Source organism: Chrysochloris asiatica, unplaced genomic scaffold (assembly GCF_000296735.1).
Source record: "Chrysochloris asiatica unplaced genomic scaffold, ChrAsi1.0 scaffold00112, whole genome shotgun sequence".
Taxonomy (NCBI): Eukaryota; Metazoa; Chordata; class Mammalia; order Afrosoricida; family Chrysochloridae; genus Chrysochloris; species Chrysochloris asiatica.
In genome coordinates, this window is record NW_006408630.1 from 3202777 (window position 1) to 3218316 (window position 15540).

Here is a 15540-nt window from a genome sequence, read left to right on the forward strand (position 1 = left end):
AACAACAACAACTCCCAAGACCATTGATTATGGGTCCAAGTAAATGAAATTTTGAACATTTCAGTCTTTTCTGCATTTATCATGACATTGTTTATCGGTCTAATTGTGAGATATTTGTTTTCTTTATGTTGTGTTGTAAACCATATCCAAGGCTGTATTTTTTTGAATTTCATAAGTAAGTTCTTCAATTCCCTTTCACTGTTAGCAAACAAGTTATGTCCTCTGCATATTATAGATTGTTAATGAGCCTTCCTCAAATCCTGATTCCCCATTCTTCTTCACTTACTCCGGTTGTTTTTTTTTTTTGTTTTTTTTTTTCTGGAATACAGATTAAATAAGTATGGAGAAAGGATACGACCCTGGCACATGCCTTTCTTGATTTTAAGCCATACAATACTCCCTTCAGTTTGAACAGCTGCCTCTTGGTACAGATTCCTCATGAGCTCAATTAAGTGTTCTAGAATGTTTTCCTGTTCTTCAAAATGTTATCCATAGTTTGTTATGACCCACGTAGTTCACTGTCTTTGTGTAGACAATAAAACACAAATAAACATCTTTCTGATTTTCTCTGCTTTCAGTCAAGATCCATCTGACATCATTAATGCAAGTCCTTTTCAGAATCCTGACTTAATTTCTGGGAACTCCCTGTCAATGTGGTACTGCAAAAGTTTTTGAATGATCTTTAGCAAAATTTACATGTGTGTGATATTAATGTTGGTTGGTTTGGTTGGTTATGTGCCATGGAGTCGGTTCTGACTCATAGCGACCCTATATAGGGTTACCGAGGCTGTAAAGTGATTTTTACTTTAACAAATCTCAAATAATGTTTTTCATCTGAAAGTCAATTGTTCAGATCTAAAAACATGATTGGGCATTATTGTTTATTTTCCTTTAGGTGTTTTTGGGAGACATATTGGTTTATATTGTTCTGCATTTTCAGAAAGGATGCATAATAAAAATGTAGTAAATTTTAGCATTAATAAATGATAGATTTTAGACTTGGCTTCTGTCAAATCCATAGTGTTCCAATCTTGTGAAATCAAACTGGACCAGATTGATTATACTATACAAGTCAAAATCACTACTTTGCTTTTAGGGAATTTTGGAGAAAATTGCATTTTATTTGAACAATGTTAAAATATTAAAATAAGTATTTTAGTAATATATTTAATTGTAAATTAAAATAAGTAATTTAGTAATATATATTAAATGAAATATATACTAAAATGTTTTATTCATTTTATAATTGCCTTTTCCAATAAAAAAATTTTTTTGACTTGAAAATTACCTAGGACTCAATGGTCTTTGTTTTCACACCTGTCTTTTTTTTTTTTTATGTTTTCAGAATATTTAAAGTCACTCATTTTTCTGTTCTGACTTTTGACTGTCCATAGACATCCCTGTCACCAGTGACTGTGATTGGATAGTGGTTTCTACCGGTGGATCCCGTGTAAGAAGAATAACTCATCGGAGAAGCTCCGCAGCAGGGTGAGAGGCCATCAGCACCATGTTCTGTACGAAGCTGAAGGATCTCAAGATCACAGGGGAATGTCCTTTCTCCTTATTAACACCTGGTCAGCTTCCGAAAGACCCAGTGGAGGAGACAGCAGGAGGCTCAGAGAGCTGCAAAGCAACTGCACCCATCTGTCAGGATGTTCCTGAGAAGAATGCACGAGGAAATCTCCCTCAAAGAAAGACTAGTCGGAGCCGAGTCTATCTTCACACTTTGGCAGACAGTATTTGCAAACTGATTTTCCCTGAGGTGAGTTCTTGTCCTTTAGAGATTTTCATGATATTTTGAAATCCTAAAAGAACGCTGTTCTAAGAAAAGTGCAAACAGTTGCTTTCTGACATCTGAGGGTATAATAAATATAGACTATTTCCATGAAACATAAAAAAACATTTCTTTAAAACAATCATGTTCTTAAATTGTGCTTAATCTTAAAATATTTAAGATTTTGAATTATTTTCCAAAAGATCCTGTAGTCTGACAAGCCCAATGACTTTGAGCAGCTCCTTAATTCCTCTGAGCTTCAAAGTCCTTTTCTTAGGGAAATACAGAGAATACTTACCCCATCTAAGATTTTAATGGCTATTTGTTGATACTTATAATATAACTCTTAAATAAGTGTACACTCTTAAGTGCCCTTGAGTCTGTTCCAACTCAGCAAGGAGTGACTGGTGAATATGAACTGTTGACCTTCTGGTTGGTAGTCCAACAGGTAACCCACTATGCTACTGGAGCTCTATCACATACTATAAGTACTCAGAATTAGTTAGTTATAATTTGTTTAGAGTTAAACCTTTGAAGAATAACTTATTCTCTGCTGGATTTTTTTTTTTTTTTTTTTTAGTTTCTTTAATTCTCAAGAGCATCCTGTGTGTCTTTCTAATTTGCAGAAGTGTGAAAATCTTCACATTCCTGCTGTTATTAGTCCCAAATCTCTCCTTGAGCCAACTTTGACCTACTCCTTGGTTCTGACTCCTGAACAGCTCTGGCAGCTGTGTAGCATAATGCCTGTGTTGAAGGATGGAGCATCTTCTATCTATCTACTAGTCACACATTTAGCGGACAGGTCAGGGATCTTAGAAAGAGTTCCTTTCTGCCCACTGAAGAGAAAAGCAGTTGAAAGTCCTCATAATATCTTTTGCCCTCTGGATCAGTATTCACAATTTGATATAATATTGCCTTAATCTATGCCACTCAACATTTATATAATCATATTCTGACTATAATAATATAATTTTTTTTAATTAACTCAATATGAATCCTCTGTTCTCTGCAAAGCACTGAAGTTTGACAGACCCACTAACTTTTACTGAGATTGAGATAACTTATTTTATCCCTAAGAAGTACAGGCAAGATAAGTGCCTTGACCCAAATCATACCATTTTTGAAGGATGGAACAATTATTGTAGTGACAGAAAGAAAGGACTTGAGTTGAAGCTTGCAGGATGGGTCATAAGTTGGGGTAAGCAGAAAGTTGAGGGAGATTATTCAAATATAATATTAGCAAAGTGGAGCCCCAGTAGCATAGTGGATTATGAACTGGGCTGCTAACCTGAAGGCCAGCAGTTTGAATCCACCAGTTGTTCTGTGGGAGAAAGAGAAGGTTTTCAGCTCCTATGCAGATTTATAACCTGAGGAACACTATACCGGGTCCCTATGAGTTGGAAATGACTCAAAGGCACACAATCACTATCCAACCACAATAGTGCTTTGTTTAATGGTTTTGAAGTGGAAATATTTAATTATTATCATCCCACTGCAGTTTCTAGATAGCCAACTTTGCCTGGCATACAGGCTTTTCTCAGATAGATGTTTAGCATTTCAATCTGGCAAACAGTTGGCACTCTTACTTCTAAGGATAGAGTGAGTGCCCAGAGATGAACAGACTGTGATGGAAAAGTGGAATCGCTTCCATGCTTTCCCTAAGACCTGTCATTACTGTGTTAGCTTCCTTAATTTATTGGATACATATTGAATTCCTACAATAAGTGTCATAAACATCTTGAAATAATCAAGGTATGACTGCAGTGTCATGTAAGAGAAGTCTAGGTCCTAGGAATTCTAGATGTTGAAGGGGTATTTGTGCCTACAAGGCTTTTTTTTCTTTCTCCCAGCTGAGGTAATTTGCCTTAATAGATATCCCAATGTTGGAAACATGTGAACTGTGTAGACTCAAATTAATATGTGACAATATCATAACTCTTTTGTAGACAATCAAATTTAACTCCCCAATGATTTATTTTTGGGAGAGAAATATTGAAGTTCATTATCATTAACAAAATTAGAATGGAAGATGTTATTCCAGAGTAGCAGAATATTTGAGATTAGAAAGATTTTGTTGATTATCTAATATAAACTCATTTTTATTTGAAAATAAAATGAGACACTAAAAGGTAATAATTTGTTTAAAGTAAAACAGATAACTGAGGAGATGGAAAAACCTCAACCTCTGATTCATAATTCATTGCTTTTTTTCCCACAGTAATATTGCTTCATGAATAGTCCTCATAAAAAATTCTATAATTTCTTCAGGCATAATATCTTTCAGGAGCTTGAAAGGGAGTCTTAGCCACTATTTGTAGCATATGAGAACCCACTCACTAACAGACATGAAGTGGTTGATTTTATGTTCAAAGGCCCTGAGATTGTCTGTGTGTGTTGTAGTGCTCCTTGAAAGTTGAGTCCTGACCTTGGGTTTATTATGGATTCATGTCATTCTAGGGTCTGAATTCAGGACATATTAAAGGAAATTGTTGTTGTTAAGTCCATAGAGTCAGTTCTGACTCATAGTGACCCTCTATAGGGTTTCAAGGAATGGCTGGTGAATTTGAACCACTGATCTTGTGGTTTAGCGCCAGAACTTGTGGTCCAGTACTTTAGCCCACAGTGCCACACCAGGACTCCTATTAAAGGAACTACAGCACCAGTAATCCAAGAAGCTGGCATGTATGAAGAGAACACAACATCAGGATGGGAAGAAGATTCATTAACAACCTATGATTTGCAGATGACACAGCCTTGCTTGCTTAAAGTGAAAATTGAAGACTACACCCATCATTATGGATTACAATTCAATATATAACAAAAATCCTCATAAACTGACCCAATAAGCAGCATCACGATCAACAAAGAAGATCGAAGATGTCAGTAATTTCATTTGACTTGGATTTACATTTAATGCTCATGGAAGCTGTTAAGTGCTGTCATTTGGAATGACTCATAACAATCCTATGCACAATAGAACGAAATGTTGTCCAATCCTGTGCCAACCTCACAATTGTTTTGTTTAAGCCAATTGTTGCTGACACTGTGTTCTGTCATCACGTTGGGAGTCTTCCTCTTTTTCCCTGAGCCTCCACTTTACCAAGAACGATGCCCTTCTCTAGCGACTGCTGCCTCCTGATAACATATCCAAAGTATGAGAGAGAAAGTCTTACCATCCTCGATTTTAAAGAATTTTCTGTCAGCACTTCTTCCAAAATAGACTTGTTTGCTCTTCTGGCAGACCATGGCACTTTTACTGTTCCTCACCAATACCATAATTCAAATGCATTGACTCTTCTCAGGTCTTCCTTGTGCATTGTCCAACTTTCACATGTATATGAGATGACTGAAAATTCCATGGCTTGGGTCAGGAACACCTTAATCCTTAAGCTGATATCTTTGCCCTTTAACACTTTAAAAGAGGTTTTCTGCAGCAGATTTGCCTAAAACCAATGTCTTTTGATTTCTTGATTGCTGTTTCCATGAGTGTTGATTTTATGTCTAAGCAAAATGAAGTATTTGACCATTTTAGTCTTTTCCCTATTTCCTATACTGTTTATTGGCCCAGTTGTGAGAATTTTTGTTTTCTTTACATTAACATGCAATCCACACTGAAGACTATGGTCTTTTATATTCATCAGTAAATATTTTAAATCCTCTTTGCTTTCAGCAAACAAGGTTGTTCCATCAGCATATCTCAGGTTGTTAAGGAATTTCAATCCTGGTGCCACATTATTCTTTATATAATCCAGTTTCTCAGATTATTTGGTCAGCATATAGATAGCGTAAGTATGGAAAAAGGATGCAACTCTGGCACACATCTTTCCTGATTTTATACCATTCAATATCCCTTTTTTCTATTCTAGCTACTGCCTTTTGATCTACGTACTGGTTTCCCTTAAATATAATTAAGTGTTCTGGAATATCCATTTTTCGCAATGCTTCTTAGTTTCTTGTGATCCACATAGTGGAAAGCCTTTCATAGTTGATCAAACACAAGTGCTTATCTTTCTGGTATTCTCTGCTTTCAGCCCTGGAAGCAACAGTCAAAAGATCAAATGATTTCTTTTGAGAATCTCTTATAAAACATCTCTGTAAAGTACTAAAAAACCAAGATTTCACATTGAAAAATAAGGTGCACCCGACCCAAGACATGGTATTTTCAACTGATTTATATGCTTTAGAATACTAGACATTGATCAAGTAAACCCAAAGGCAAATTAATGCATTTGAACTATGACATTAGTGAAGAATTTTGAAAGTGCTATGGACTGCGAGAAGAATGAACAAATCTGCCTTGGAAGAAATATAGCTAGAATGCTCCTTAGAAGCCAAGATGGCAAGGCTTCATCTCAAGTACTTTGGACATGTAGACAGGAGAAACCAGTTCCTGGAGAAGGACAACATGTTTGATAAAGAAGCGGATCAGCAAAAAGGGGAAGATTGAGTTAAACATATACTGATTGGGAAGATGGTGCTGAACCAATGTTTCATTTCACTGTACATAGAGTTGCATGTAATAACATGGTACCAGTGCCTCACTTGGATGTAAGTGATTTTTCTTCAGGAAAACAAGTTCTGATTGAAATTGGAATGCCAGGAAAACATCTTCCAACTATATCAATAGGAAGAAGGCACTTTTCTTCTTTCCACTGTCAGTGACTTTTGTCTTATTTTTTTCATATTCAACTTTAACATGTATATAAGGTGACTGAAGAAACCATATCTTGGGTCACTTATACTTTTTTCATATTTAGATTTTTTGAAGATTTTCCAGTGCAATATATCACTTCATTTTTGACTGTGGCATTGATTTAAGATCTAAGTAGAATGAGATCATTGACAATTTTGATTTTTTTTTTGTCTCCATTATCATGATGTATTTTATCAGTCTAGTTGTAAAGACTTTATTTAGTAGAGTCTCAGCTAAAACTATGGAAGCACTCAGTGAGATGGAATGACAATAGCCACAAAAATGAACTCAAGATATTTCAACAACCATGGAAGTAGCATATGGCCAGGCAACATTTTATTCTGTTATACAAAGATGGCATAAATCAGAGCTAACTCAACAGCAACTAGCAACAATTACAGCATATATGTAAAGAGAAACAGACTAGAAAAAGAAGTTCTTGTTGATAGTGGGAAGGAAGTAAAAATTCAAGAAAGATCTTGAATGAATAGAGCAAAAAGAGGTGTGTCATATGGTTTAATCAGAAAGATAAAGAGGAAAAAGTTGCCTCTGGTAGCTCTGGGAAGAGAGTTGAAAAAGTGTTAGGTGGCTACAGAAGTTTCAGCAGTGAATGGATTTCTTTTCTCATACCAACACAAATTTTCCTGGGCATGGCAGCCATTATTAAATAAACAAATGTAATTCAAATCATTTTATATTTCAAGCAACCTAAATTTATATGTAAACAAACTGAACAATACATCAGTATTTGGCAATGTCACTTCAGTGCTAAAATTTTAGAGTAGTTTTCAATAATTTGAATAGATTATAGAGAGTGTGTTATTCATTCATTCCACTAATTCTACAAATGCATATTGAGCATCTCTTCTAGTTAGGTACAGCTAGGTGCTGGTCATAGAGTAGTGAACACAACAGAAATTCGTTACCTTTTCTTCTGCAGCTTCTATTCTAAGAGAAGAGATAATTAAAAATAATAGTAATAAAACCCATGTAACAAATGTTATGAAGAAAAATGGGAAATTCATGCACAAAGTAATCTACCCCCATTTTATTGATGACCTCTTTCTCCCCAACTTGTGTATGTTCTTCAGATTGAAAGAAATCAGAACAACTCATAGTTTTATGGGTTTCAATCCATGCTAGTCCTATAGTACTAGTAAATAGTTTTCTATCAAATAAAAAGCCCATGACACTTTCAAACTTTTCAGGTACCTTGTCTGATCTATCTGATCTGTGATTTCATCAGCATGATGTTGCCTTTCTTCTTCTCTGGATATGAAAGACTGCTAAGAAGCATGTCCATGTTTTCCTTCCTGAACACACTCCTCACCTGTCAGGTCTCCTGCCCTTTGCCTTCATACAAGTCACAGGCACGTCACTCAAAATCTTCTCACTAGATAATTCTCTCACCAGCCTGTGATACAAGTATTACTTCGTTCTATACCTGAATGGTGAGAAAAAATTGTTACACATTATAAATTTAAGTCATTTTTCATTTTCTTTCAATAAATATCAAATTTATCTTTAAAGCTGAGTGTATACTTTGAAAGTACTTTCCGTAATTCATTTCATTAAAACAGAATCTTGCTGCATATTGCTCAACTCAATTGCCTCACATGGCCAATAGAAATTCTAATGTCGATATAAATAGCTCATAGAAAAAGGAATTTCTCAATTTGGAAAACAGCCATAAAATTTGTCATTTTCCTCTGGATAATGTATAGAAAGAATCAATGGCACACGGAGACGTTTATGAATGATTTTTTGTGGAAAGCAAAAGAATATAATAATGTCAGCAATTCTTATGCATATCAGAGACAATGAGCTATAAAAATTGAATAGTTAACCAAAGATTTATTCAATAATGGCTATTGAAGTAACATACATGTATTTTATAAAACAGAAAAACTTATGAAATACTCAAAAATCAGCAATAGCTATCAGAATTAAAACTATCTGGTGAGGACAATTAGGCTAGGGTGAAAATCCAAGGCTCCTTTTGAGTAGACAATCAACTGAGCTTGGTGACAAATTGGATTTGAAGGAAGGAAGGGAAAGACAGAGATAGTGCCAACATTTTCTAGAGCAGAAGATGGAAGTGCTATGTGAGGCATAAGTATAAATGCACTATTAAGGATGGATAGTCACTGAGTGTAGAGTCTGTGAAAGGCACAATGTTTTCTTGATTTGAGCCATACTGAGACTGAAGCATTGGCAGCATATCCAAGGAGATTTTCTGACCTAGAGGAAGTGATACCCAGAGAGTCCCTCATAGAAGAACTGGCATTATCAAGCTCAAGGCTTTTGTTCAGATTCCAACTTGGCTTAACTCTGTTCTGTGGCTAGCTGTCAATGAAGCCACCCATGATGGGCAAATCATCTGGCTACACACACATCCAGACTCAGATTAGTCTGAGTTTATTATTTATTCTGAGTTTGAAAAACCCATAGGAAATCAGTCCCAGTTCCAAAGTGTAAGGGTTAATGCACTGGACTGCAAGGTTGGTTTGAACTGCAAGGTCGGTGATTCAAATTCACCAGCTGCTCCTCGGAAACCCTGTACAGGGTCACTGTGAGTCAGAACTGATTTGATGGCACTTAACAACAACAAAAAACATCATTAAAGGAAATAATTGTTTCTACTTCTTCATAAAAAATTTTCAGGACTAAATTTTTAAGTACGTATCTTCAAATGCATTACTATCTAAAGGGAGTGTTTAAATCTTTTCTTCTCAATTCCAGGTTGAACGGCTGAACGTTGCACTTCAGAGAACACTGACAAAACATAAAATAAAAGAAAGCAGGTAATTTGAATCACTTCAGTTGTATAAATAAATATCAACCTCATATTGAAGTCACTAATATTACTACTAATTACTGAATATCAGCAAGTATTTATTAAGTTATGAATATGGAGTCTATACACAAAAAACTTACAAAGTAGAAATACTCAGAAATCAATGCCTGTGTCTTAGGCTGGGTTCTATAGGGAAACAAAACCAGTGAAGCTTATCTATGTATATATAATGAGAAATTTATATGAAGGAAATGACTCACAAAGTTGTAGAGGTGGACAAGTCCCAAGTCTACTGGTCAGATGTCAGGTTTCAGGGCTGATGAACCAAAATCAACAGGTCAGATGACAGGTAGGCAGGTCAGGCAGGTAAGATTGCCAACTGCTGATGACTCCCAAGATTGGCAGATTGGCAGATCAGATGGCGGCAGACAGATAGAACAGGTAAGATGGCTGGCTGCTAATGACTTCAAGGATTAGTAGACAACAGAGCAGGCCACTGGCTCAAGTCCAAAGAGCCAGAAGTTTGCACTATCCAAACCCAGCAGAAAAGGGAGGAGACTTTGCCTGAGTGTCCAGTGTATCGGAAGCAGGTCATTCCCCTGAGCAAGCTTCTTTTTAATTGACTGACTGCTCATAGCAGATCTCATCATGAGGAATTACTACATCGTAACTGAAGAAACCCTGAGACTCTGACCCAGTCAAGTTGACACAAAGTCTAAACTATTATCAAAGCCAATAAACAACTAGTTGCTCTTGAGTTGATACCACCGCGTGATGACTCCATATGTGTCAAGGAAGAACTGTGCTCAGTGACTGATTTTAAAAATTTTTAAGTATATTTCCAGGCCTTCCAGACTTTTTCTCATTGCCTCCAACTTTTGGTTAGCAGTTGGATGTGTTAAGCATTTACTAGTCCAAAGAAAGAAAATCAGTTAGTGTAAATCCAAGGTTTGTTTCAAATAAACAATCAGCTAACCTTGGTGACAGCTTGGATTTAAGTATCAAAGAAAAGGGAAGGAAAGAGATAACTCCAGACTTTTCTAGTCCAGAAGATAAAAATAATATGTGCTGGTAATCCCAGAAATAGGACTATTTTAGCTGTTAGTAAACAATTTATTTTTCACATTTTATATGTGACTAAACTCAGACTTATATAAAATATGGATTTTATAGGTAGGGAAAGGCAGAGCTAGGTTTTGTGTTCAGGTTTTTCAGAGCCATGAATTTAAGCATGCTGTCATATACTGTTGCTTTGAGCAAATTCTCATAAAATCTGTTCTTTCATATAAATCATCAGGTTTCATAGAGTCAACTCTTGACTCAAGTAGACCCCATGTGTGTCAGAGTACAACTGTGCTCCATAGTGTTTTCAATGACTGATTTTTTTTTTCTTTTCAAAATTATAATGTCATTATAAGGATCATCTTATTTCATTCACTTTTTTAAATGTTCTATCATAATTTTTTTTTAAGTTTTTATTGTGAATTGAGTGATAGTTTACATGGGAGAACATGAGTTTTACACTTATCGTTTCATTGCAATGATTACAATCCCCTCTGTGCATCATCATTCCACAGCATTTGCTTCTATTCCCTCTGGAGTGTTTTTTTTGTTGTTGTTTGTTTTTTTGGTTTTGTTTGTTTGTTTTCTTTTGGGAGAGGATGTACACAAAAACACTCAGGAATATATAATTTGAATAACCAAAGATCACATTCTGCAAACCTACCTCCTGGCCGCCAGTACTCAGTCTTTCTCTTTACATTAAGTCCAGAGTCCTCAGCTGCTCTTTCTCTCTGTGTCCTCATCTCTGGGTGTCACTGTTTCTCTGGATAGGGTCGTACATCCTGCTCATGCTCTTCTCCCTTAATGGTCCTAGGGTCATCTGCTCCTGGGATGTAAGATTAACTACTACCCACTTTTTGTTATAAAACTTCTACCTTTACAATTGTGACAGTCTCAATTAGTCATGATAATAGTTACTCACTATAGAATCATAAGAATCTTATTCCCATCTCTTTTCACCATACCCATCTAGACAAAATGAAAACTATTCAGTGGGGACACTATCTTCTCCCACACACTCTTAAATTAAACTCTCTCTTGAAAACTTGTAAGCCAGTCACTTCATGCCTTTATCACCCCCTCATTTTACGTAGCCAATGTCTAAGTTTGACAGTGGCTGATTTTTTGGAAGTAGATTGCAAGGACTCTCTTCCAGTATATTTCTGGGTGGACTCAAACTTCCAAACTTTTGGATAGGAATCAAGAGCTTTAACTGTTTGGACCAGCCAGGGACTATTCTTTCATATTGATGGATTATTTCTCAAGTATTTAACAACAGATAAGACATGTATATCAAATAATTAGAACTGATTTATTGCCAGAAGGATGCTACCAAAATATTGGAATCATATATCAGCAGCCTCTTCCTCCTACCCCACATGCTCAAGTTTATTTTAAACCTTTAGGAGCTACATAAGGAGGAGGTGGAATGATATAGGGGGTAAGCAGAGGGGGCCTCAGGAAGCATGGAGTGGAACTGTTTCAGTATTTTCAACAACCATTTGGTTGTTCTTGTATAAACTGGTTGATTATCAGTTCTGTTTGTAGTATTTTCTTGTCTGTCTTGAAATTTGCTTTAAGAAAATTTTCTATAGAGCCTTACTATTGTTTTTTTAGTGGGGGTTCTTAACTTTCCAAATATATCTTGGCACACTTACTATTAGTAAGTTACTTAATTAGCCCTCTTTTTTGATTCTCCAAAATTTTCAGGAGTATTTCATGTGTAAACAGTAGAATGAATGGTGGTGGCAGTTATGTGCTGGTTCCAACTCATAGCGACCCTGTACAGGGTTTTCAGGGTTGTAAATCTTTACAGGAGCAGAAAGTTTCATCTTTCTCCTGAAAAGCGACTGGTAGGTTCAAACTGCTGACCTTGAGATTAGCAGCCCCACTCATAACCACTATGCTACCAGAGCTCCTTATAGAATGAATACTTAATCTCAGATTTGCACAACTGAACACTGAGCTTTGCAAACCAGTCTCATTGTTGGGAATATTGTATGAATTCACACAGCTATCTACTATTCCTAAGTGGATAATCTGCTTTGTGGATTATCTAGGCTTAATTTTCTTTGCTGACTAACTGTCCCAGACTGCAGTCAGCAGGACTAAGCCAAGAACGGGGTCAGTGATGGGTCCAGAAGGAGAGGGCGTGAATCTGTGTGCCTGACAGAAACTGTGTTTACATGAGTGATGTGAAAAACATTCCAGAAAGACTCTGATTATAATTCTCAGTCAGGCTGATAAGATATCCAGAAATCATTTGAGCCCTGCTGCTGTGTCTGTCTGCTTCAGTCCTTGGCAGCCTGTTTACTCCAAATTTATTCTCAGGGTTTTGTGTTCTGAAATGTTCCTTCAACAAGATGCCGACATTCAGTTAGCATGTTTTCCTCACAGTACAGTGTTCAAAATTTCAAAACTTAGAGAAATAATAATCCTTTTATTTGAAAATCTTGAAATAATCTTTTTACCACTTTAAGAAATAATTTTCTTAAAGAGAAAAGGCTGATCTTATTTGAATTATCCTGATGATAATTATTCAGCTGTTGAAATAAGATGACAGACCATTTTGCTCATAAGACTGCATGCTTAAATGCTAAATGGCTCCGCTAGGTTTGCTTTTTTAGTTCTTGAGTATGCTCTTTGTTTCTGGTTTCCCCTCCTCCTCACCTTCTTATCAAGCCATTTCTACTGCTGTAGGTTTACACCTGCTGACCATGCCTTAACCCATAATTTGAATTTTTTATTCTGTTCTGCGACTTAAAAACCATCTGATCAGTGTAATAAACAATGAACTTGTCCCTGACAGCCCTCCTTTTTTCTTTTAAGTAAGTAGATGTATTGTTGTTGTTAAGTGCCATCGAGTCGGTTCTGAATCATAGCAACCCTGAATAGGGTTTCCAAGGAGCAGCTGGTGAGTTGGAACCACCAACCTTGTGGTTTAAGCTAACCTTGTAGTCCAGTACTTTATCCCACACCACCACACCAGGCTTTAATACTATACAGTGATGTTTAACCAACTTAGATAAAAATACATTTTTAACTAGTACTTTAATTAAGGTATGCCCTTATGTGATGAACTGGTACAGTGATCTAGTTTCCTTCTAAAAAATGTTTCCTTTTGAAACTTCCCTACATGTATTACATTTTATTAAATTCCAGATGTATGGCTGTTTGCAAATTTAGCATATCTAGTGGCAAACTGAATACAAATGGAACCTTGATATCTTTAAATATGCTTTAGTAGTTTGCCAATTTTGGCTATAATCAGTCACCACGATTAGAAATTGTCAAAAACAATTAGACATGAACTAATAATATACATTGTCATGTTGAGATTACCTAAGAATCCCTGGTAGCACAGTGGTTAAAATGCTTGACAGCCAACTGAAGGCTTGGCACTTTGAACCTACCAGCGGCCCCAGCGACCCACCCCCCACCCCCACCCCCCGGGAGAAAGACACGGCAGTCTGCTTTTATAAAGATTACAAATATGGTAACCCGGAGAAGGAGCTCTGGTAGTGTAGTGGTTATGAATCGGGCTGAGAAGCGCAAGGTTAGCAGTTTGAAACTACCAGCTGTTCCACGGGAGAAAGATGAGGCTTTCTACTCCCGTAAAGGTTTACAGCCTCGGAAACCCTGTGCAGGGTCGCTATGCGTTGTAACCGACTCCATGGCACTTCACCAACCATGAGGCAGTTCTGCTCTATGTTACAGGGTCACTACCCACTAGCCACTCATAATGAGTCAGAACTGACTTGATGGCACTTAACAACAACGAGTTGGAACAGACTGGCTGGCTATGGGCTTGGTTTGGGTTTTCTGTCAATAAAAATTTATACTATTATCAGTCTGGTGATTTAACAGTTAAGCACTCATCTGCTAACCAAAAAGTTGGTGGCTTAAGCCACCCAGGGACTCTCTGAGAGAAAGATTTGATAATCTGCTCCTGTAAAGATTGCAATCAAAACAGCCCTACTGCGTAGTCCTCCTCTATCTAACACCTGAGGTCACCATGAGTCCCTGGGTAATGCAATTAGTTCATGCTACTGACTGCTAAACAAAGATTGGTATTTAGAACCCATCCAGATGTGTCTTTGAATGAAAGTTTGGCTATTCTGAAAAATTGGCCTTTGCAAACCCTATGGAACACAGTTCTGCTCTTACACACATGAGGTGTCTATTAGAACACAACTGGTTTTATGCTACAGATACCTGTAATTGAATAAAGAAAAAAAATTAGCCACTAAAGTTTTATGCAGTTATAAAAATATCATCCAATAATAGTTGAATCTCCAAAGCAGAAAATGCTATGTATTTTTTTTTTCTTTTTCTTTTTTAAAGTGATACTGGTAAAATCAGTGCGCATGTCAACTTTTCTTCTTGGCTGGGTTATCAGACAAACTCTGGGATGATTTATTACTATCCCTTTCTTGGCTATTTTACACTCCCAGTGTCCTGCCAGCATAAACCTCTTTAGCATTGTTGCTGTTGTTTAGTGACATCAAGTCAGTTCTGATCCATAACAACCCTAATACAGGGTTTCCCAGGAGCAGCTGGTAAGCTTGAACTGCCGACCTTGTGGTTCAAACTGACTGCAATTCAGTGCATTAACCCACAGTGTCACACCAGGACTCCTCTTTAACATTAGCCTTTGCAAAACAAACTTAAAATATAAATATGATTTATAATATACAATCTTGAATGTTTTGGGGTTTTCAGCATAGTTTTGGATTGTACATGTCACTGCTTCTTTCCAGTAAACCTGCTAGTCAATATTTGCATCAAAAAGATAATTTATTTTCCATCAGCCTTTCTGTATATTTGAATCTGAAGCTTTAGCCTTTGTTTGTAACTTTATAATTTACGATATTGATATATTTCCAGGAAATCTTTGGAGAGAGAAGATTTTGAGAAGATCATTGCAGACCAAGCTGTTGCATCAGGTAATAGAACTGCTTAAGTATAAGTAATTACTTAAATACTTAAATTCCTTAAATAACTGAAAAACTAATGTTTTCTGTGAAAGTATTCGTAATTATTTGTTGGTCATTCCCAAAGAGAAATGTTCAATATTAGGTATCACGTCAACATAAAGTAGTAACTGTTTTTCATACTGTATATTTTTGTTTGACATAAAACATTTCCTCTTCATATAATGTTTATTTGCTAAGAAGTAGATAAGACTGAGTGGGAAGCTGACTCATAGACATT

At 36.4% G+C, this 15540-nt stretch overlaps 1 protein-coding gene across 1 annotated transcript in view; it reads left to right on the plus strand.

Moving 5' to 3' along the window:
- The first annotated feature begins 1389 nt into the window (after positions 1 to 1389).
- GUCY1A3 (guanylate cyclase 1, soluble, alpha 3) overlaps positions 1390 to 15540 on the plus strand; it is a 48639-nt gene continuing 34488 nt past the window's right edge. The window contains exons 1-3 of the mRNA XM_006867906.1: positions 1390 to 1762; positions 9210 to 9271; positions 15214 to 15272. Of these exons, the coding sequence (XP_006867968.1) occupies positions 1508 to 1762; positions 9210 to 9271; positions 15214 to 15272 (376 nt within the window). The 5' untranslated portion in view covers positions 1390 to 1507. The remainder of the gene's footprint in view (positions 1763 to 9209; positions 9272 to 15213; positions 15273 to 15540) is intronic.